At 41.1% G+C, this 25,469-nt stretch overlaps 1 protein-coding gene across 2 annotated transcripts in view; it reads right to left on the bottom strand.

Annotated features, from left to right (window-relative positions):
- The window catches only part of VPS8 (VPS8 subunit of CORVET complex), a 388,855-nt gene that overhangs the window by 97,924 nt on the left and 265,462 nt on the right, over positions 1 to 25,469 (bottom strand). For both annotated transcript variants that reach the window (XM_073633432.1, XM_073633433.1), the window contains 2 exons: positions 18,189 to 18,269; positions 11,484 to 11,653 (listed from right to left, as the gene is read on the bottom strand). In XM_073633432.1, coding sequence (XP_073489533.1) covers positions 11,484 to 11,653; positions 18,189 to 18,269 — 251 coding nt within the window. The remainder of the gene's footprint in view (positions 1 to 11,483; positions 11,654 to 18,188; positions 18,270 to 25,469) is intronic.

Here is a 25,469-nt window from a genome sequence, read left to right as displayed (position 1 = left end):
AAAGGACATATGTAAAAAAACTGCAAGAAATAATTTGACTAGTTCTTTTTCACAGCATCAATAAGACATTTTTTTTATCTGAATTCAATCTGGGATGGGAATTCACCACCTCCCATTATTATCCACGTCTTTTGAGCATCAAATGGTAAGCTATATAAATTAAAGCAATCATGCTCAATTACAAATCAACTGTAGACACAGGCAAAATAAGCATAATTTACAAAGATACAGAAGGCATAAAAATTAACCCTGGAGTAGACTTCATTAAGTATTAGAATTTTTATAGGTACAGTCTGACTTGTAACTTTACCTGCAACTTCCACAAAAACTATACATGAACTATTTGTTCAACCTGTCCGGAAGTATGGAAGGGTACCCTGCAGTTTCAGGGTTTGCTTGGTACAGACAGCATTTATTACAGAATGTACCTGTAGCAACCCCTGCTGGTGAAGTCTGGCACTGTGGAATGACCAAAACATACAATGGTACTCTGTCAAAACCACTGGTTGCAAGCCAGTCTGCCAAATAATGTACACTTCTGGAACACACTGGGGTTGATTTACTAAAGGCAAATAGACTGTGCACCTTGCAAGTGCAGTTGCACTCATTTTTACCAGAGGTTAGTAAGTATAGTAGGCTCTGCTGATTTCCATCAACAAACCATATGCAAGCTTAAATGCTGTTTTTTTGTTTTGTTTTGTTTTTCCTTGCCCCAATTGGGTATTCTTTACAAAGTGAATATTTACCACATTTACTAAGGAAAATAAGTGCAACTGCACTTGCAAAGTGCAGTCTATTTGCCTTTAGTAAATCCACCCCAATGTCTTGCTTTTTACAAATAAACGTGGGAGGTGCAGACCCCTCCATGGTACTACATACCAAAACAATACAGGTATCTGAAACCTGTTCCTAATACCACCAACAGTTAATGTTATGCAGACAATCTCCTATGCATGCAAATGCAGAGGTTTGAAAAACCCTGGTCAAAACACATTTTTTTAATTTTCTCACTAAAAAGAAGTATCTACAACATCTGCAGGGAAAGCAAAAGAAAAAGGGAATATTTCTACATATTGTAATGCACCATTTAGTATACATTTTCTTAATTTATCAGCCTTGACAAATTATAAATATGCAACATATAACACATAATAACATTGTCAATTATTACTTTGTAACAACACTTTTTCAGAAATCAAAGGGTCCAAATTCTCCAGCACAACAAAGCACAGTACATTGTGGAAATAGCCAAATTGGTAAAAAGATATTATGTACATTGAATTTTGTGTACACACATACTTAGCATATGTTTGTGTGTCTATATACCCTGGATGAAAGACTTCTGGCCAAATGCCAGGCACCATACTAATAAAGAGGTCTACTGTCTGTGCAGGTCACTGTGTTGATAGAGGTATGTAGGGGAGTCATAGCCATATCAGGGACATGTATAGCTGTGAAGGGTCCTTAAAATAGGTCTAAAAGTTCAGCTTACCTTAGTGGACATGGGGCGAACCCCATCAGCTACTACCTCCACATAAATGATGTCGTAAACGTTGAAATGTTACAAAACATCTTTTACAGTTCAACTACTTTACACAGCCCAAATGAGCAACTCCCATGGGCCGCAGATTGTTTTCCAGAATTACTGAAATCTGTAAACTGGAAAAGCTTAAGGATATTCTTTACAACCAGTGGCGGGCCGTCCATTAGGGGCACATTGGCGCTGCCCCCCCTATCCATGTGTCCGGCCCCCTGATCTACATGCAGGGTGCTGGACGAAAAATTCCAATTTGGGGGGGGGGGGGGAGATTAAAAAACGTGATTAGAGCCAGAGGCTTTAATAGGCTTCAAAATGGTGGGCTCGGGGCACAGAGCCCCGAGCCCACCCAGTTGTGTGACAACCGCGAATGAATATTTGCTATTGCCACACTGATCCTCCTCACGGCGAATCAGGAAGCGGTACTTGAGACCTGTCACCTGATTGGCTGAAAGGACAGGCAATCCTATTGGACGCCTAGGAGGAGGAGGGAGGAAACGCATGGCGGAAGCCGCCATGATGCAGAAGAGGAGGAGAGGACACGGGAGCCGCTGTCCGCCACCTGCCAACACGGGAGCCGCTGCCTGCCGACACAGGACCAGTTGTCTGCCCCTGTCCGCCTCCAACCTAGATGGGTTAAGTGCCAGGCTGGATGACCGACTGGGGGGGGGGTGGCTGTTGTTCTTAGGGTCTCCCTTGTATTGCATAATGACCCCAGAAGACTCGGGGCTCCCATCTTGACATTGCATTTCTTGTCCCTTGAATTTAATCTTTGTACCCTTTTTCCGCCTTGGGGCCAATGCTTTTTGGTGGATCTTCTTTCCTCCGGACTTTGAGGAGGGTCTCTCCCAAGAAGCACTGCTGACCCCCCTACCCCCTTGTGTTTTTCTCCCAGGTCCTTTACCTATCCCCTATTCTATTCCCCCTCTGTTTTCTCAAACACATTTTTCATCTGAAGATTACAAAACTGAAGTTCCCCAGATTGCAATCTCTGTTGCAAATGTATATACTGGTATATATATACGGAAAGTTATGGTTATTATCTCTGCAGGCATTTCTGTAGTCATTCTGCTTCACTGCAACCCCCCCCCCCCAGCCAATGTTTGGTGATATAACCTGAAATAATATTTTTGAACAAGTCCACATGTCCATATGATCCCTGTTATCATTCACCATATATACTGGTGACATTGTTGCACGTGGCTTGTACTATGTGTTGAGATGTATATCTAATCAAAATAAAGAATAAAAAAAAAAGAAAATAGCCTGCCTAGAAGCATGTGCTTATGATAATAAGATAAAGGAAACAGATAAGAAATAAGTCATCTGTAGATTTTCCACCTGCAGAGTTTTTGCCAACTTCTTTTTTAAAAAAAAGCAATATAACATGTAATTTAAAATGAAATGTAATTATATTAAAATATAATCTGGTAGCACCAATGAAGGTGAAGCTATGCCGATATCCATAAAACATGAAAACACAGCAGGATGCCCACTATTATAGGATTTATTTTGTTTAAATTCTGTTTGACTTATAAGTCAAGCATGTTCTCATTGGTCAGCTAAAAAGTCTGAATATATATGATATAGATTTGTAGTGCTTTCATGAAGTTGTTAAGCTTCTACTAAGTCGGACTTGATGCATATACATGTGAAATGTATTCTGTATAGATTATTTTGTGAGTGCTGACAACTGTAATTGATTCAACATTCATAAATCAATTCTCATAAAACTGTCTAGCACAAGAACTGTGACAGAGAATGTTCAAATATTCCTAAATATATGCTACATGACTATTTAAAAAATATACAAAGGCAGACAAAGGAAAACTACTAATGGCATGCAGACAATTTTAGCTTTTTTTTTTTAAATTGCTGTGTTACATATGTTTTTGGCATTTAAATATAATCTTTGTATTACAAAAAGATATTAAAATCATGATGTAGGGTTCCCAGAGCATGGTGGGCTATTTAAAGAAACATAACATCAGCTAGCTTTGCAGTTCTATTTGTCTGCCAGACTCTGAGCCATTTAAAAAGGGTTGAATCACTGCTGCTGATGAGTAACTGATCTCTATAAAAAACAGTCTTGCTGTTCAAGGAGGCTGGATCTCAAACTGTTGGCCGAGTAGAACATGTCGATATGCAATATATAATATTTATCTGACTAAAACAAACAAACAAAAAAATGATATATATTATATATATATATATATATATATATAGACACACATACAGTGGGCACGGAAACTATTCAGACCCCCCTAAATTTTTTACTCTGTTATATTGTAGCCATTTGCTAAAATCATTTAAGTTCATTTTTTTCCTCATTAATGTACACACAGCACCCCATATTGACACCAACGTTTACCATCCAACCTGACAGAACTGGAGAGGATCTGCAAGGAGGAATGGCAGAGGATCCCCAAATCCAGGTGTGAAAAACTTGTTGCATCTTTCCCAAAAAGACTCATGGCTGTATTAGATCAAAAGCGTGCTTCTACTAAATACTGAGCAAAGGGTCTGAATACTTAGGACCATGTGATATTTCAGTTTTTCTTTTTTAATAAATCTGCAAAAATGTCAACAATTCTGTGTTTCTCTGTCAATATGGGGTGCTGTATGTACATTAATGAGGAAAAAAATGAACTTAAATGATTTTAGCAAATGGCTGCAATATAACAAAGAGTGAAAAATTTAAGGAGGTCTGAATACTTTCCGTCCCCACTGTATATACACATACACACACAGTACTGTGCAAAAGTTTTAGGCAGGTGTGGAAAAGTGCTGTAAATTAAGAATGCTTTCAGAAATAGAAGTTTTAATAGTTTCTTTTTTATCAACTAACAAAATGGAAAGCAAATGAACAGAAAAGAAATCCAAATCAAATCAATATTTGGTGTGAGTGCCCTTTGCATTCAAAAGGCATCAATTCTTCTATGTACACTTGCACACAATTTTGGAAGGAACTCGGCAGGTACAGTGCATCCAGAAAGAGTTCACATCGCTTCATTTTTTCCACATTTTGGTATGTTACAGCCTTATTCCAAAATGGATTACATTTATTATTTTCCTCAAATTTCTACAAAAAATAACCCATAATGATAAAGTGAAAGAAGTTTGTCTGAAATCTTTGCAAAATTTTTTAGACCCCTTTCACACTGAGGCAGTTTTCAGGCATTTTAGCGCTAGAAATAGCACCTGTAAAGTGCCTGAAAACTGCCTCCCATGCTGCCCGAATGCGAAAGCCTAAGTGCTTTCACACTGCGGTGGTGCGCTTGCGGGACGATACAAAAAGTCCTGCAAGCAGCATCTCTGGGGCAGTTTGGAAGCGCTGTATACAGCGCTCCCAAAACGCCCCTGCCAATTGCAAAAAATGGGCAGCGCTTCGGAAGCGCCGCAACACAGGCGTGGCGCTTTACCACTAATGCATGGGCGGCCCCATTGTGGAAGGGGTCTTAAAAATATAAAATAATAAAAATTATAAAAAAAAAATCACATGTACATAAGCATTTGTGCACAGCCTTTGTCTTGGCACTCAAAATTGAACTCAGCTGCATGTCAGAGCACAAACCAAGTTATGAAGTCAAAAGATTTGTCTGTAGACCTCCGAGACAGGATTGTATCGAGGCACAGATCTGGGGAAGTGTACAGAATTATTTCTGCAGCATTGAAGGTGCCAATGAGCACAGTGGCCTCCCTCATCTAGTCATTGAAGAAGTTTGGAACCACCAGGACTCTTCCTAGAGCGGGTCGCCCGGCCAAACTGAGCAATTGGGGGAGAAAGGCCTTAGTCAGGGAAGTGACCAAAACCTGATGGTCACTCTGACAGAGCTCCAGTGTTCTCTGTGGAGAGAGGAGAACCTTCCAGAAGAAAAGCCATCTCTGCAGCACTCCACCAATCAGGCCTGTATGGTAAAGTGGCCAGACAGAAGCCACTCCTCAGTAAAAGGCACAACAACCCACCTGGAGTTTGCCAAAAGGCACCTGAAGGACTCTTCGACCATGAGAAACAAAATTCTCCGGTCGGCTGAAACAAGAGATTGAACTCTTTGGCCTGAATGGCAAGTGTCATGTCTGGAGGAAACCAGGCACCGCTCATCACCTGGTTAATACCATCCCTACAGTGAAGCATAATGGTGGCAGCATCACACTGTGTTTTTCAGCCACAGGAACTGGGAGATTGGTTAGGATCAAGAGAAAAATGAATACAGCGATGTACAGAGACATCCTTGATGAAAACCTGCTCCGGAGCGCTCTGGACCTCACCAGACTTGAACCTGGTTGAACATCTCTGGAGCGATCTGAAAATGGCTATGCACCGATACTCCCCATCCAACCTGATGGAGCTTGAGAGGTCCTGCAAAGAATGGGGGGAACTGTCCAAAAATAGGTGTGCCAAGCTTGTAACATCATACTCAAAAAGACTTGAGGCTGTAATTAGTGTCAAAAGTGCTTCAACAAAGTATTGAGCAAGGACTGTGAATACTTATGTACATGTGATTTTTTTTTCATTTTTTTATTTTTAATAAATTTGCAAAGATTTTAAACAAACTTCTTTTACATTGTCAGTATTGGGTATTGTTTGTAGAATTTTGAGGAAAATAATGAATTGAATACATTTTGGAATAAGGCTGTAACAACAAAATGTGGAAAAAGTGAAGTGCTGTGAATACTTTCCAGATGCACTGTAGGTTGTTCCAAATAGCTTGGAGAACTAACCACAGATCTTCTATAGATGTAGGCTGCCTCGGGTCCTTCCGTTTCTTCATGTAACCCTAGACACAGTCGATGTTGAAATCAGGGCTCTGTGGGGGCCAAATCATTACTTCCAGGACTCCTTGTTCTTCTTTACACTGAAGATAGTTCTTAATGACATTGGCTGCATGTTTGAGGCCATTGTCCTGCTGCAGAAAAAAGTGGGGCCAATCACACACTTCCCTAAAGGTATGGTATGATGGATAAGTATCTGCTTGTATTTCTCAGCGTTGAGGAAATCATTGAACCTGACCAAATCTCCATTTGCAGAAATGCAGCCCCAAACTTGCCAAGAACCTCCACCATGCTTCATTGTTGCCTGCTGCCATTTTTCTGCACCCCAGTTCTTAGTTTTCCATCTATAGTTGAGTGGCTTAGCCTTGTTTCCTTGTTCTATGCAAGAAAACATGGGAAATGGAGTACAGAAAAATGGCAACACTGAAGCATGATAGAGGTTTCTTGCAAGATTGGGGCTGCATTTCTGCAGATGGAGTTGGAGATTTGGTCAGGATCAAAGGTGTCCTCAAGATGTTTGAAAACACCTACCGGCTGAATTATTTCAAAACCTGTGTGCAAGTGTACCTAGAAGAATTGAAAAATGGATGCTGTTTTGAAGGCAAAGGGTGGTCAAACTAAATATTGATTTGATTTGGATTTCCCTTCCCTTCCCATTTACTTTCCATTTTGTTAATTGATAAAAAATAAACTATTAACACTTCTATTTCAGAAAGCATTCTTAATAAAGCATTTTTTCACACCTGCCTAAAACTTTCACACAGCGCTGTACATACTATACACTCACCGGCCACTTTATTAGGCACACCTGTTCAATTGCTTGGTGACACAAATTGCTAACCATCCATTCACATGGCAGCAACTCAATGTATTGAACGTGACAATGAGTTCACTGTACTATAATGGCCTCCACAGTTACCAGATCTCAATCCAATAGAGCACCATTGGGATGTGGTGGAATGGGAGATTCGCATCATGGATGTGCAACACGACAAATCTGCAGCAACTGCGTGATTCTACCACGTCAACATGGATGAAAATATTTAAGGATCGTTTCCAACACCTTGTTGAATCTATGCCCGGAAGAATTAAGGCAGTTCTGAAGGCAAGAGGGGGTCCAACCCGGTACTAGCAAGGTCCCCAGATACAATCATATGACTGCAGAGCTTAAGATAGCGGAGAGCGTATCAAAAGGAGGCAAGATGCTCAGCTCTGAGTAAGTACTATTAAAGCCTTTCCTTAGCTAGACATCATCATTCATCATTGCTGTGCCCATAACACAGTACTTGCAGCATGGTCAGTCCATCAAAAAGTACATCCAGATCATACAAAACAGCCAAGTGGAGGACCCCACTCTAGATGAGGAGTAAAGTGGAGTCTCAGCTTGTTGACTGGATAGTAATAGTAGTAGAAGTAGAAGCAGGAGGAGGTTATGCTTCTGCCTAATCTGCTCTCTCCCCCTGCCTGTATGTTCCCTGCCAAAACATTTGTATTAAGGACACATGACTGGCCACTAGTCCTGCCCCTCCATTTCCCAGTTTGAGTGCTGCTGTATAAGAGATTGCTAAAGACTGATACCAAAACAAATGCAGGTTCTTACACTGAATGCATTAAAATAAATAACGTTAATGATTTATTAATGACTGCAAAGCTGCAATAATTGTTCCTTATATCTGCCTGGAGCTTGACTTATACTTTTTAAGAGGTCCAACAGAAATGGGAAGCTCCACTTGTTTGCACCTTCCACCCTCCACTGCCACATTTGCCACTTTTTGGGGGGGAGCGGGTACCTGGTTTTGATAGGTGCCCGCTCCCACTTTTGGGTAAGATCGCTGAGGCGACCTCCGAGTATGGCAGCACCATCTTTAACGTGCTGCATAGTTAGGGTGTGCCCCCCCCCCAGTCTTTGTTTGTCTGGTATATGGGTCCTGAACAGACCCCCTTGGGATGGAGCACCCCATCCCCCACCAGTACTTCTAATCAGTGTCCACCTGTGTTATAGGAGGAGTCTTTTTAGTTCTCCCATAAAGAGGAGTGTATTTCTCCCATGGTTGAGAAGTGGGATCTTTCATTCTATGAATAGTGTAGGACCCACTGAAAATGGGGAACTTTGATGCAGTAGTGGGCTTAAAGTGGTTGAAATCATCTTATCTTCTCTGTACCTTAATAAGATGTGTCCCTGTGCCTGTGTTCTGTAAAAAATCCACCTATCTATACTGATATAAGCTCTGATTCCTCTCCTCCTTCTCTCTCATAGCTGCAGTGGGCAGGGCCAAACCGTCCCACTGACGTCAGTGGGGAGGAGGGGGAGGGAAGAGACAGAGAGCTGACAATCAGCTGAGCGCCTGGAGCCACGCTCATACAAGGTACCGATTGGCGGATTTTTTACATTAAACAGGCACAGGGACACATGTAAGTAAGGTGTGGAGGAGATAATACGATTTTATAGCAGATAGAGAAAAGCAAGAGTGGGGGGAGGGGGGCGGGTGCTGGTATAAACAGAGAACGGAGAGGGGAGGAGGACAGAGGACACAGACACAGGAGCGCTACAGACAGGAGAGGTCACTTTGCAGAGGGGAGGGTATAGTCAGGCCGGATCAGCCAGGGTTTTTAGGGTATACAGGGGGCCAAATGTCACAGTACAAGCACTGTGCTGTATAACATGCTTTAACCGCTTCAGCCCCAGAAGATTTTACCCCCTTCCTGCCCAGAGAACTTTTTGTGATTCGGCACTGCGTCATTTTAACTGACAATTGCGTGGTTGTGCGACATTGCACCCAAACAAAATTTACGTCCTTTTTTTCCCACAAATAGAGCTTTCTTTTGGTGGTATTTGATCACCTCTGCGGTTTTTAGTTTTTGCGCTGTTAAACAAAAAAAGAGCGTCAATTTTGAAAAAAAAAAAAGCAATATTTTTTATTTTTTGCTATAATAAATATCCCCCAAAAATATATAAAAAAAACTATTTTTTTTTCCTCAGTTTAGGCCGATATGTATTCTTCAACATATTTTTGGTAAAAAAAAAAAATCGCAATAAGCGTATATTGATTGGTTTGCGCAAAAGTTATAGAGTCTACAAAATCGGGGATAGTTTTATGGCATTTTAATTATTAATTGTTTTTACTAGTAATGGTGGCGATCTGCGTTTTTTTTATTGGGACTGTGACATTATGGCGGACACGTCGGACAATTCTGACACATTTTTGGGACCATTGGCATTTATACAGCGATCAGTGCTATAAAAATGCATTGATTACTGTAAAAATGGCACTGGCAGGGAAGGGGTTAACACTAGGGGGCGATCAAGGGGCTAATTGTGTTCTCTTGTGTGTGTTCTAACTGAAGGGGGGAGGGGACTGTGTAGGGGAGATGACAGATCGCTGTTCATACTCTGTATGAACAGACAATCAGTCACTTCTCCCCTCAGAGAACCAGAAACTGTGTGTTTACACACACAGATCCCGGTCCTCCAGTGCCCCGAGCGATCGCGGGAGCCCGGCGGTGATCGCGACTGCCGGGCACTGGCTTCAGCTCTGTGGGCGAGCAGGAGGCACGCGCCCCTAGTGGCCAAGCGATGTTACATAATGTTGTTTCGCCCAGCCATGCCATTCTGTTTTTTTTTTAAATTGGGTTAACAAAAGCTTTAAGCACTGTATGGCCATATGGTGCGACCAAATCCCCATATTTGCTTATTATGTTCAGGTGCCTTAAATAGCCTTGTAGGATTTAAATGACATTTTTGTACGTGTGCGCTATAATCTTTTGTTTTGTTTGTATGGTCTTATGGCAGCACCATCTTTAATGTGATGCATAGTTAGGCTGTGCCCCCCAAGTCTTTGTTTTTCTCAGAGTATGTCGGGCCCAACCTCCTTCCACCTGCTGCCTTGTGGGACACACAAAGATCCCAGAAGACGCCGGGACCATTCAGAAAGCACAACGCCACTCGCGAATGTGCAGTAGGGAACCTGAAGGCTTCCCTTAATGAAAATGCAGGTGCCTGCACCCGAAAGCCGATTGAGGATGCGGCTCAGGGTGCTTAAAAGTCAGCAGCTGCAGTATTTGGAGCTGCTGACTTTTAATTTTTTTTTTGCCCAGACTGGAGCTCCTCTTTAATGTTGCATATTAAGAGATGCCAACAGTGGTAACAAAGATGTAATTTTCATTTTTCTATTTGTCTTTTTGCTTTTACTAATATTGACCTCAATATTGGTGGCAAGGTCAGTAAGGTACCAGTCAGATAGAAGCCCTATATATTATGCCAGAATAGGAAGCATGTCTCTGTGCCCAGTCACATGCCCAAAAAGTATACCATGGGCATTACAGAACAGAAACTCAGCATCCTAGATGACTCAATCACTTCTAATAAAAACACTATAAATTAATTTCACAAGCATATGATTTAATTCTGCACCCCAAAACACAGGTAGATAAGGTCACTAGTGAAACGTTACAAGGACAAGTGACGTTAAAAGCAGTGACATTTCCTCTAAGCTGCTCTTTCTGCCTGAAAGGCTATTGAAATGCCTTTGGGACTTTTTATCTGAATTGAGCTGAGTCACAACAGTAGAAGCATAAAAGCTAAACAAATTGCCAAATCTAATTCACGTAAATCGCAACACTAGAGAGGAATTCCAGGCAATCACATTAATCTATAATAGCAGAAATTGCTGTCACAAAGCTTAAAATCCTCATAATGAGCTTCCACAAGTGTCCGTGCATATGGAATGTCACATATCATTTGTACCAATATTTATACACCTGACAAACATTCTATCCCAAGGCTGTAAGCATAATACAAGAAAACAACCTATTGAATTTCAAATTAAAGTGAAAGTATTCAGTAGCTAGCTATAGGTCTGATGCTACCTAATCCATTGAAACTCAATTGCTTTTGAGCTAGGATCTCAAATGTCATTATAATATTGTTTATATAATGAGCAAATATGGCTGCCCCACTCTAAATATAATGTAATGTTTGCCTGAATGATATTGTTCTAGAAACAGTGAACAGTTATGGATATTTTTGTTTCATAATGTTTTTACACCTGCTGTAAGTGGTCCTATCCTTTACTTAACTATAGTTTTTTTTTCCCCACAGTAAAGTTTTATTGAAAAAAAAGTTTAAGTAATTTACAAAAAAATGAACCATTAAAAAAGAACAAAAGAAAATGACCTGAAAACGAGGATCTCATCTGTGCCCTCTTGTCTCTTCTTGTACTGCTGAAGGCAGATGCAGCAGTGGTCCTGTTTTGGAGCAAGAGCTTTAGTAACCGAAGCTTTGAGATTACGCAGCGACCAGTGTAAGTCCTGGTTCAGCAAGCTTGTGGTGGTCTCCAGCAGGGTCTATACACACAAGACAAAGGTGTGAAATCATTACAAGGGAGTACAGGCACAACTGGCATTATACATTAAATGGAAATGCCACTGTTGGATGAGAGTGGATAATAACCAAATCAAGCTAACTCTATGTCAACAACTTCATCTACAGTACTGTAGTTAGTAGTCAGCAAATAGCCAGTAAAATGCAGCCTGTGATTTCACAAAGATATGGTATTTTAACCTCTTAAGGACCGCCCCACGTACATATACTGCGGCAGGGCGGCCCTTAAGCACAAAATCACTTACCTGTACATGATTCCTTTCTTCGGCTCTGCGGTGTGTGCCCCCAGAGCCCCACTTGAGCCAATTAGCGGGTCCGGCGTCCGCCGGAAACCCGGTGTTTGTTTGGAGAGAGGCAGAAGGGCGGTCTGCCTATGTACCAAAAAATTGGCCTCACGTGAAGTATGCTATATAGGAATATTTGAAGGTACCATCAGCGTCTGCCTATGTAAACAAGGCAGATCGCTGTTCTGAAATTAAGACAGAGATCTGTGTTTCTGCTAAGCAGGAACACAGATCTCTGTCTTTCTTCAGTCAAACCATCCCCCACACAGTAAGAAAGCACTCCCAGTTAACCCTTTGATTGCCCCTGATGTTAACCCCTTCCCTGTCAGCATCATTAGTACAGTGAACGTGCATTTTTTTTCTTTTAGCACTGATCACTGTATTGGTGTCACTGGTCCCCAAAAAGTGTCAGATTTGTTCGCCACAATGTCACAGTCCTGCTAAAAATTGCTGCTCGGTAACATTACTAGTAAAAAAACAATACATTTTTTTTTTTTAAAGTCCATTAATCTATCCCATAGTTTGTAAACACTATAACTTTTGCGCAAACCAATCTATATACACTTACTGGAATTTTTTTTACCAAAAGCACGTAGCAGAATACATATTGGCCTAAATTGATGAAGAAATTAGATTTTTTACATATTTTTATTGGATGTGTTTTATAGGAGTAAAAAGTAAAAAATATAGTTTTTTTTTCAAAATTGTCGGTCTTTTTTAGTTTATAGCGCAAAAATTAAAAAAACGCAGAGGTTATCAAATACCACCAGAAGAAAGCTCTATTTTTTTGGGGAAAAAAAAAGGACATCAATTTTATTTGGAGGACAGCGTCGCACGACCGTGCAATTGTCAGTTAAACAACACAGTGCCGTATCGCAAAAAATGGCCTGGTCAGGAAGGGGGCAAAACCTTCCGGAGCTGAAGTGGTTCATTAAAAAGCACCTAAAACCATTAGATGCCCATCATAAAATATCTGCTTTGATCAATTTTGAATTACATCTGGGTTGCCTATATGGTGTCATCCCTGGGACAGAAACAAAAAACACGCTAAACAACAAGTGACTTGGGTCTGGGTGGGGTATGATCCTCTGAGCTTTACGTATCTAGGTATAATAAAGCTGAAGGTTAGATATGCATATTTTTTTCCCCATGACTAAGCTCCGTGGGCAGAGTGAAACACATTGGGGCCGTGGCCTGGTTGGAACTTGCACACTACCTGACAGTTCTGTGCAATATATTGCTTGGAACCCAGGCTGAGGCTGTCATACACCTTCTTACGAGGTTTTGCAGAGATGTGCAACTTCCAGGACTTTTCAATTACATATTTTTGCATAATTACATTAGCCCAGGTTGAACCAATGTACGTATGCATGAGTCATACATGGACGATCCCCCTTGAAGCTGGAAATCATGGTGCTAGGCATCAATACTACCATAGCTCCAAACTGTCTCTGATTTCCAGGGACTGTCCCTGATTTGGAACAATGTCCCTCTGTCCCTCTTTCCTCCTACTTTGTCCCTCATTTAGTCTATACAGTTGTAAATAAAATGCACTTTTTATCTTTCAAAAAGTGTTTCCCAGTGTTAAACCTTTCATCCATTTTCTAAATTTCTGCATTTGTAAATGTCAAAAGCCAATATAGAGGAATAAAAATGGTAAAAAAAACACTTGTGGGTTTAACTAACCTATTTTTTGTATAATTCTCCTATAAGGGGGCGTGGCAGGGTGTGTGTCCTATGCCTACATACTTTTGCTAATAGGTGTCCCTTGTTCCCATCTCAAAAAGTTGGGAGGTATGATACTACAGTGATTGCTACCATGCCGAACTGTTGACCTGTTGCCTAGTGAGGGTTGCTTGCTTAAAACAGGCACCATTCAGAGAACACTATACATTTCTCAATGAATGAAAAGCATTCTCTGATTGGAAAAGATAGAGATTATGATATTGTTTCTCTGTCACTCTGCCTCATCAAAGTCCAAAGCCAACTAGAGATGGTTTGAATGTTGGCCGGTTCAGCAAGAACCAGCTGAGATTTGACCCATGTATGGGCAGGCTGAATGTACCCAAGTTAATCTATCAACATGGGTAAAACCAGCCTGATGGATTTTACATGCGATTTTTGCCAACGGCTGTTATAGCCGCTAGCAATAATCACAGTGCTCTCCCGACAGGGGAACACAATGGCACAAGGTATTCCCCCGTCAACTCAGTCAATCGATTTTCTTTCCTGCAACCCATGAATGCAGGAAAGAAAATCGCTCCATCTATGGCCGGCTTAATACTATCCTCTTCCCCAATGGGTGCATTTACGTTTGTGTGTGTGTGTGTGGGCTCAAAAATTTTTTGAGCCCACACAAAGTGCATGGGTGTAACTTTATTTTTTGACATTTTTTTTTTTCACTTTAACTAAAACTTTATTTATAATACATAGGGGAAAAAGTCCCCTATGCGATATCATTTTTAAGAAGGGTTCTCTTTAACGAGACATCAGGGGTCAGATGTTTTCTGGTCGCCCTCTCCTCCATCCAGAGGCACTCGCTATGTGGGTCATGGGCCCACAGGTGGAACAGCAGAGCACACTCTGGGGAACGTGGTAAGGATCGGATGGCTGTACAGCTGCCCAAGTCTATCTCATTAGGAAGCTGGCAGTTGGCATGTGGAGTATGCGAATGTCAAAGCAGACCACCAGCCAAAAATAACAAGATACAAATTAATTGCCCATTTAGGACAAAATAAGTTTTGCTGTAGTATTCATCTTCAATCCACAGATTTACCGAACAGAACTTTTTTTGTCACAAAATGCCCTCACTCTAATGGCAATCATCATTCAGCCTACTTGCTTTTAGCCTAGACAGTCCTTTACCCATCCTAGCCTGTGATTGGCCAGTGATAGAAGAAGCAGCACAGTGATGAGCACATTTTTCGGTCACTTGGCTCTCCACCCCTTATCAGCATGCACCTTGTCAGCACATGAAGTGACTGGCTCCTTGTACTGCTATCTACATTCTAGCCCTGCAGGGACTGCAAATGCCAATATCAGTTACAAATCATATTTTCAATATTTACACTGTTTGCATTTAAAACCTAAATTTAATGAGAGAACCCTAAAAGCCATCAAAACGTACCTAAAAAAAATGTATGCATTTGAATGTAATGCACATAAATGCATGTAAATGCACATCAACCCAACACAAGTCTATTGAGAAAAAAAAAAAAAACGTATTATTATTTCGTTCCTTACAAGGACCCATATGGCAACTATCCTACGAGGGAAGTAGCGAGTATGCAGTAGAAAGCTGGCTAGTGCGGTGTCTCAATGGCAGGTTTTATAGAAAAAGATGAGTGGCATTGTAAATCCCAGTATAAGGTCTAAAACTGGGGATGCAGAAAAATGACTTCAGGTACGCTGGACTTATGAGTCAAAATTTAAAATATTTGGCTGTGACAGGAGGCAGTTTGTTTGCCGAAGGGCTGGAGAGCAGTACAATAATGAGTGTCTGCAGGCAACAGTGAATCATGGTAGAGGTCCCTTGCAAAATTGGGGCTGCATTTCTGCAAATACAGGCAGATACTTATACATCATGCCATTCCATCAAGGAAGTGTGTGGTTGGTCCCAAATTTATTCTGTAGCAGGACAACGACTGCAAATATACAGCAAATACAGAACTATCTTCAGTGATGGTTTGGCCCCAACAGAGCCCTGTTCTCAACATCGAGTCTGTCTGGGATTACTTGAAGAGACAGAAGGAGTCTGCCTACATCCACAGTAGATCTGTGGTTAGTTCTCCAAAATGAAGTGTACTTAAAAGAATGACTGAGGTTTGAAGGCAAAGGGTGTTCACATCAAATTTTGATTTGAATTGGTTTTCTCTTCTGTTCATTTACTTTCGGATTTGTTAATTGATAGAATTAAACTATTAACATTTCTATTCCTGAAAGCATTCTTAATTTACAGCATTTTTTCACACCTGCCTAAAACATTAGCACAGTACTGTAGATATAACTACTTGAATATCCTTCTCTCTGTACTTTCTACGTAATCAACAAATGTGTTAAATCATTTTTTTCAACAGTTGAAATAATAGGAATAATATCGATTGAACTAATGCATGCCTCATACAACTCTTTTTCCAAATAAAGCATTTTCTCAGTAATCCAGCCTTAATGGATGTGCTTTTTATTTTATACTTACTGTATATTTATCAAATAAAGAACTACAGCTAGTTAAAAAAAAATCATAGGCCAAATGTGATTTTATTTTAATGACATCATTTTAAATGCATTTACTGCGTTAATATAATTAACAGAGATTGCCTCTTATGCATTTGCATTGCTCTGTAAAACGTTTGTTATTTATAGCTAAATTGGTGTCATATGATCAACACTGTTCACTTAGATTGTAAGCTCTAAGGAGCAGGGCCCTCTGATTCCTACTGTACTAAAGTGTATTGTATTTGTACTTTCCTGGCTCAGCCTCAGGGCAGCACAACCTCGGGTCAACCCCGCCCCTTGACCCCGTATAGGACACCCCTGTATAGATAGATAAAAGACAGGAAGTACCTGGTGCAGGTGTTCTTATTCTGTCCTTGCTCCGGACATTCCTGTTGTACTGCCTGCCGTGAGTCCCTGCAGTGGAAGGTCCTTTGTTGAGGGCAAATCCCTCTGATAAGGGCTCGCCTGCTGTCGGAGTATGGCGCAGGCTAATGCCTTAAGTCGCCCTAGAAAGCGGCCATCCTGGGCTTCAATTTTCATATTTTCTTTAGCCTTGGCTAGGTGAGAGGTCCCTTTTCCCCTCCATGCTATTTCCGGCGTGCGTGTCAGGCTGGCTGGGCGCTGAGTAGTGATGTTAGCCGGGTGCTTTGTAACCTCCCTTCCCCTGTGTTCCAGTGAGGTTGGTGCGGGTGGATGACGTCACCACTTGCTCCTGGATTGGTCGATCAGTCGTGGCTGTGATTGGTTCTCCAATCCGCTGCTTCTGATTGGCTGAAACGGTGGGAGGGCAGCGGATTTAAACCTGTGCTGGTAGGAATCACATTGTGGCTGTCAGCACAGGAGACTGGACGCTCAGGCTGGTAAGCTGAGCACTGAAGCAGCCTACTGTGTGTCTTTCCTGCCTGCCTTGCTATATGATTGATGTTCCCTCTATAGCTCTATATATTTTCTAACTTTGAAGATGGTATTCCTGACAGCAGTGGTGTCGGCTAGGCGAGTTTCCGATATTGCCGGATTTTCCTGTAAAGAGCCGTAATGCATGTTTTTCCCAGAGAGAGTTGTGTTACGCCCTTCTCCGAATTTCCTACCGAAGAGTTCCACTTTAATTGGCAGTCAGTACTGCCAGCCTTTTCACTTTCACCTTTGGACCCTGAGGGGTCAGAACTGCACAAGTTGGACCTGAAGACCATGTTTCAGACATATTTGGAGAGAACAGAGGCATTCCAAAAATCTGAGGCTCTTTTTATATATTCAAATGGCATCAGAAAGGGCATGCCGGCTTCCCCAAGGGTGGTTGGTGGGTGGTGAAAACAATTCAGATGGCATACTCACTAGAAGGCCTCTCCCATCCCCAAGAGATTTGTGCGCATTTGACCAGAGCAGTCTCGTCCTCCTGGGTGGCCTGGTGCAAGGTATCAGCGGATGTGATCTGTAAGGCGGAATGCTGGAGTTCTCCTAACACTTTCATTAAGCATTACAAGCTGGATGTAGCATCTTCCCAATTAGATCGCATGGGAACTTCTGTTTTGTCCTCTGCTCTAGATGTTAATAAACTTACCTTTTGGCAGCACTTGATGTCTTTTTTTTGTTTTGCCCTCCCTTTGTGTGTGCTAGTTAGGTCGCAAGGTTGTGCTGGCATGAGGCTGAGCCAGGAAAATGGAAAATTGTTATCCATACTTACTGTAATTTTCCTTTTCTGGCTCTGCCTCAGGACAGCACACGCCCTCCCTGGACCATCGCAAGCTATTTACAAGAACACCTGCACCAAGTACTGCCTGTCTTATCTATCTATACAGGGGTGTCCTATACGGGGTCAAGGGGTGGCATTGACCTGAGGTTGTGCTGTCCTGAGGCAGAGCCAGAAAAGGAAAATTACAGTAAGCATGGATAACAATTTTCCATTGTCTACCCTCAAGTTGTAAAGCGCTGCATAAACTGTCGGCGCTATATAAATCCTGTATAATAATAAGAACACCCTTTTTTTTAGCAATATTTTTACCTGCTCATAGCTGAAGGTATCAAGCATTCCTAAGACCAAGCCTTGGATTTCTCCCAACTTTCCTTTTCCATACACAGGATCCTAAAACCACAAAATAAACAGGAGAAAAATGTTTGTTTGTAAAAATAAAACAGAACTATCTTGAGCAAGGATTACAGATAAAAAAAAGGAGATTTATGAAACAGAAGCAAAGAAATAAAAATTATTTGATGTAAATCTTAGTTTTGCCCATGTAGGACAAAGGAAAAGGTTTACTACTTTCCCTGTCCCCAATGCTTCTAATACTTACCTTCAGTTTGCTGGCCTGCCACCCTGTTCACCCACCAGAGAAAAGTGGACAAGTCCTTTGAACGCTACAATCAAACCTGGTTGGACACCACAAAAGGTTAAAGCGGTATTAACCCCAAAACCAAAAATGTATTATATTGCAGCTTGCCAATCGTTAGATGCGGTTGCTGCATCAGTTTTCTTTTCTTTGACTTTTTTCTCTCTGTTTTCTCCTGGTGATCTGGTCAGCAACACACCTACTGTAATAGTGAGACACAACTCTGGAGGAATGAGCACAGGAAGCACAGCAGACAGCAGCACTGTCAGTCTAGGAGGGTAGTGTTAAATGTATTAGCAAATTTAGATACATTAAGAAATTAAACTCCAGTTTGCACTTTATAATTGGTTAAAGCATTTTTTTTCCCCTTTTGGGATAAAGTTTTAGCATGAATAAATAAAAGCTGGTCATTTTAACCACCCCTGCCAGTGTTAAGTGGTTTGTACCATCCATTTAAACTGTTACATTCTGCTAAGGAGCTTGTGCTTTTGAAAAACAACAGACTTGCTGGCTGGATCACCAGATGAAAAAAGAAGGAGCAAAGCCGATGAAAGGAAACTAATACAGCCATCACATCTAAGAATTGGCAAGCTGCAATATAATAATTTTTTGCTTTTGGGTTTAATACTGCTTTAAGGACTCTCTTCCCAACTCCATGTGACAGATATTAGGTGCTGCTCAAGCACCAATCATTGCATTGAGGGAGAAAGGGAAAACAATACAAGAATTTCACAGAACACTATCCAGAAAGTCAGCAAAAAAATACCCAGCTAAAATGTTTCAAGATTTGAACAATAAACAGGTTGCCTAAAGGTGGTCCTCAGCTCTAAGACTTTTTTAAGACTAGTTAGGTTTAGCCTGGAATTCTACTCAAGTGTATGTAAACGCAAACATTTTTTATACGTTTTAGATGGAATGAGGAATGGTTAGGCACTCTATCGAGTTTTTATTGTTGCCTGTGTACCCGCTGGGAAGATTCACCAGCTGGCTATTAACCAGCCAAACTCACGGTGTTGTTCAGCCCCCCTCGTGCTATGTCTTTGACAGTATCAAGGCACAGAGATTGCGTTTCCCATTTAGGCTTTGCAATAACAAGATACAGAAAGCATGAGTTGGGCTGAGCAACACCATGAGTTGCAGTGTGCTGCTGGTAAATGGTCAGCAGTTTCCAAAGCTGGTTGCCAAAAAAACGGCACATGTGTTAAATGGCTGTTTAATGTTCATAAAGTAATTCTATGGTGAACTTCCATTTCAATAAAAAAAATTGTTAAATGCAGGGCTTTTTTTCTCAGAGAATAGGTTCAGGAACTCCCCTTTTCAAGCCTCTTGGTTGCATCTTCTACCCACCTTCCAGTACGGACCTTTTTAGAGAACACAGAACCAAGTATCATTTTTTGGTGCTAAGTAATTTGTGTAGATTTTATTAATAAGCATTAAGATATACACCCTTCTTTCAACAATAGACCCCCCGCAACAAAATGACCCTCCAGTAACAAAAGATCCACCCTAGAAACAACAGATCCACCCCAGCAACAACAGACCCCTGTCAGCAACAACAGATCTCCCAGAAATCAGCATCAATAAACCCTCCAGCAGCCAGCAACAATAAACCCCTCTCTCATCAGCAGATCCCTCCCAGCAACAATTGGCCCCCAGCAACGATAGATCCTCCATCAGCCAGCATCAATGGACCCTCCAGTAGCCAACAATAGACCCTTCCCATCAACAATAGATCTCCCAGCCTCCAGCACACCCCAGCACCCTTTGCCATTACATACATTCAGTGCAGGAGGTGCTGGAACTGCGTTCCCCCACATTCCCGCTGAAAAAAAGCCCTGGTTAAATGTATTTGTACATAAAACTAGTACAAGTCATTAAAGCTGAACTTTAGTTATTTTTTCAACATTCATAATTTTTTCAATCTTCTGCCCTTGTTATTTTAAATTTGGATAGTAAAACATTATTTTTCTGCCAGTAAATACTTTATACAGCCCACTTCCTGTTTCTTGTCTGGTCATTAGCCTAGGCTTATGACATCATGCACAGCTCTTTCTCACTCTCGTGAGAGTTTGCCAGGACGGGAGAAGGGATGAGTCATAAGAGGGCCAATAAGAACTGCAGAGCTGGAGGTGTGCCTCTGTGTGACTGTGTAAATCCAGGAAGTGAACAGGCAGCAGCTTCAGCTGCCCACAGTTAAAATGGTTGCAGCTAGACCCTGTGGAGGGAGATTTCTGCAGCATATTTGGCAAATACGGAATCACAGTATATATAAAAGAATATGCAAAGTGGTTGGAGGGAAGCTTCAGAATGGCAGATGTTTTTATTACAAATTACGGAAGCGGACTGCAGTTTCTCTTTAAATCTGTCCTATTATCACCCTCCTGTAATTCCCTGCCCCTATTACTCTACTGTAGTGTAGTCTGTAGAGAGGTCTCAGGGAATGGCTGGCTGAGTGTTCTGGTAATGCTGCCTGGCATATAAGCAGTTAAAAAGAATTACAAACTATTTGGCAGGTAAATTGTCTCCAGCTAAATGTATCTGTCTGTCTTGAAGCAAGCTTTAAATAAAAACTAACAGAGGGAAAGTTATACCACAGACCTTTCCATACTGCAGACTGCTGATTAAATTATTTTACAACAATTACTAATGGCCCCATGTGAGCTATGATATCACAGAAAACCCATATCACCTATAACTGTGATGGATTCTAGTGGCTTAATTTGAAAAGCAAAGCTGAAAAACATGGTGTGATATTAAGAGAAAATCACATCACAAAATGGCCAGTTAATAGGCTATCTGGGCTTCAATAAGTCTGTACTGAATCTTGTGCGGCATAATTGGCGATTTAAAAATCTTATTCAAACTCACATCACATCAGGACATATCCTAGGAAAATAGAATTGTTGTACTCACTATAAAATGCTTTTCATGGAGTTCACTGAAGGACATTGAAGTTATACACCAGTGGGTTACACAGCCTCTACAGAAGGAGAAGACATTGGCAAACAAAAAAATGTTTTGGGCTAGCACAAAAAACCCCTCCTACTTCCAACATGCCTCAGTTTTAACAAGCAGTACCAACAGCATGACCATAAAACACAGAGGTGTGGGACAGCTGTCCCCCAATACAGTCCAAGAATACAATTTGTCATAGAGTGCAGAAATGTTCTTTCTTGTCCTTTGAAGGGCACAGAAAGTAATTTGCTGTCGGGATGCCCAAAAACAGTCCAACTGAGGGGTGAGCAAAAGTTAACAACCACCAATAGGCCCCATGTGAAAAAAACTGGGGGCTGCATGCAGCTCCAGAGCCGCCTGAGGACCAACAGCCAAAACTGTCACTGGATAAGGCTGAAACTCCAACCTGGTAGGAAGGGGTCAATACGAAGTGGTAAGTCAGCACAAAAAAACTAAGCCTGATGTTAGAGGACCAATCGAATACTCAGAACTAATGAAGAATGACACAACATGGGAAGCAACACCAAATCATACAACATCATCAGTGTAGAAACTGGTCTACCTAATACAACCAAAAGGATGGGACAAAAAAGAAGCTAACAGTAATCACTGTAATAGGGATGCATACTACAGTGATTGCAAGCTTCCACGAGGAGCCCACAGGTATGACACATTCATTTTATATTGGTCCAAACTAGACCAATGTAACTATATAAAATTACAACAACAAAAAAATGAACAAATATACTGTAATTGAAACATTGAAGAACAGTCTTCAAGTGGAGTTCTAGAAAGTAAACCTTACAGAAAGCTAAAATCCTAGTGGGTGAATATAAAACAAGGAATTAAATGGTTATATCAACAAAACAGGCTGCCATGGGCAATTTTCACTGTTCATACACTGGGATAAAGAGGTACTATAGACTAGAGGATGATAACAAAACCAGATAACTTGCAAAGTGACCCAGGCATGAGTCTAGGGCTTAATGGTTGTCAGAGGGTCCGGCCATGGCTAAAAATATTACGGGGCTCAGTGATACAAGAACATATTTTGCACTACTGTATCACTCATCATATGCATTTGCACCTTATTGTCATGTGGTGATTGGATTAATTAAGAAGATTGAGGTTTTGTTTCATAATAATAATAAGACAAATTGAACTTTTTTTTTTGCACTATATTCACTTTATTGATATTACATGATTTCATTTATTGTAGCATGCACTGTTGCACTTTATTACATGATTGAGGTAACACGATATTTATTGATTCATTATTGCACTATTGATGCGCCCTTCACTGTTTGTTTATCATCATATGCCTGTGTTTTACTTCCCAAGGAAGAAAGCACTTACAGGCAGTTAGTGTCTCATGGGCCAGGCAACACCACACAGATGATGTTAAAGCGTTTGTAAAGGTTCAGATTTATTTTTTTAAATAACAAACATGTTATACTTACCTGCTCTGTGCAAAGGTTTTGCACAGAGCTGCCCCGATCCTCCTCTTTTTGGGTCCCCTTCCGGCGCTCCTGGACCCTCCTACTAGCTGAGTGCCCCCATAGCAAGCTGCCTGGTCTGGGCGCACTTGTGCATGAGACACACAGAGTGCAGCTCGGCCCCACCCCCTCTCCCTTCCCACTGGCTGTGATTGAGAGCTGTGTCTCAGCCAATGAGGAGGCCCAGGAGAGCTTCAGCTCTCGTGCACACAGCTGAATCGGGCTCAGGCGAGTATGGGGGGGGGGGGGGGTTGGGTCTGAGAGGGGAGCAGCACTATGAAGGTTTTTTACCTTCATGCATACAATGCATGAAGGTAAAAAACCTTCAGCCTTCAAAACCATTTTTATAGGGTGGTCCAAAGATGAGCCCCTTCAAGCCCATTGCATTTCTTGTACTGTGTTTTGCATGGTGTGGTTAAAAGGCAGAATCATGGTTGAATCAGCTGTGAGAGTGTCAACTTCTCTATGATAGAGAGGGGTGGAGTACGAGAAGGACCTAGGCAGGCCACTGGGTGTGCATGGGTACTTTGTTGATCCTAGTAAAATTAGTCTTAACAGAAAAAACAGGATACAAAGTGAAAAATTATGATAGGGAAGGGACATTACAATGATGTAGAAGTTTAAAATGAATAAAGCTAAAAAATAAAAGAGAAATCCTTAGCCAAACAGGAAAATATTTACAGGTACTTCTCTAAAAGTCAAGTAAACGAATAATCAAACTGAGATGGAAAATTGAGAGAGAAAAAAAACCTAAACAGCAATTCTAACTTGAAGTGGTACTAAACCCACAATAGTAAAATCAGTCTGTATATGCAGAATAGCATGCTTGTTATACTCACTGTGGAACCTAAAGGGTTGATCCTTTGCATTGTGCATAAAGGATGTTTTATTCTGTCTCTCTGATCCTTCTCTTCTTCCACTGTCGCCAAAAAATAACCTGATATTTACAGAGCCAGGGGACAGGCTGCACATGCTCAGTTTGGTGGGTATTGCTAGAGAGTTTTTTCTTCTTCTTGGGAGGTTGCAAGTGAAAAGCACAGGGCCAATCAGCACTGTCCAGACATGGGATCAGGGGAGAATGAAAACTCCTCCAACAAGCTTTAGTATGAACTGATAGAAGTCAAAAGGCTGCTATACACTGCTGATGAGAAAAGGTATTTCGCTGTTTATATTTACTAATATAATTGCATTTCCATGTTCTGTGTACTGTGGGAGACCAGATATAGTAAATGCAGGTTCTGAGTTTAGTAACACTTTAATATTACCAAGGATCTCTAGAACTTTTGTGTAAAAGATACCTGAATGCCTACCAGACCATGGCCACATGATACTGAAGAGCAAAGTTAATGAAATATACATGAAATGGTGGCCCAGATTTCAAAGAGACTCTCTGGAACAGCTGCATACTGTAGATGAGAGAGCCAAAGATGAGCAGGCAGCAGATGAGACTCCAGCTACAACCGGTGCATTTTAACCCCTTTTGCACATTAATGTGGAAATACTGCCCAGAGTAATCTTTTAAATACTGCATGTTAACACACACAGATGTGCTTTGTGTTTTATTTGAATTGTGATTAGCTTTTATATTAGACATATTTGTAAGTTCATAAAACTGAGCTGGTGGCATGAACTGAAGCGTATTCTGCCAGTAAACCTGAAAAGTTATTTTACATCAATAATACGGTAGTTTTAAATTGGTTTTAACACCTTAAAGAATATGTAAAGCCAACATGTCATATTCCTGATATATGCCTGCTGTGCCATGTACTTGTATGAAAAAGTATCCTGTTCACTCTGTATTGCATCCTTTGTGTGAAATCTCTGGTGTTCCTGTCAGTCCCTCTGCTTTCCAATTACAAACTGATCAGACTAAGCAGGAGAACACACCGTGGTCAGTTTTCTAGCTTTGCTGGGTACTCAGCCTGCTCTCCTCCAATGATCAGACTTGTCTTGACATGCCCCCCACTGTACAGCCATTCACTGGCAAGTTCAGTGTGCTGCTGCTTCTCCTCCCTCAGCTCTTATTCAGTGGAGAACAAAGCAATGTGATCTCTTATAAAAAAAGGTACTTATAATTTTTTATACACATGTTTTGCCTATCATTTCTATTTTATTTTACAAAAGATTTTTATTCAAAATACAGAAGTTTTTTATACAAAACACACAAAACTGTTTGCACAGGAAGATGGAAGGCATACCAGAGGCAGGTACACAATTAAAAAAAATCCATCTGGACACATGAGCAATACACAAGGACAAGAAAAAAAGACCTCTCCTGCGCTCAGGTGTCCATGAACTGGATATGTGGTGCAGCCACCTATAGAAGTAATGCCTAGCGTCTTGCAGCCCTCATTTGAACAATGGGTATTCAAGCTATAAAAACACAAAAGAAAGAGGGCGCACCAACCTAGTGCATTACCACTGATAAACTTTAATGCAGCATAAAAACAGTAAAAAATTATACTCACAAACGAGCTAATAAAGATAGCTTTCGAAAGGGCGCAA

This window comes from Aquarana catesbeiana, linkage group LG06, assembly GCF_042186555.1.
Source record: "Aquarana catesbeiana isolate 2022-GZ linkage group LG06, ASM4218655v1, whole genome shotgun sequence".
NCBI lineage: Eukaryota > Metazoa > Chordata > Amphibia > Anura > Ranidae > Aquarana > Aquarana catesbeiana.
The sequence above is the reverse complement of the archived record's forward strand: the minus strand, read 5'-3'. Positions and strand labels throughout refer to the sequence as shown.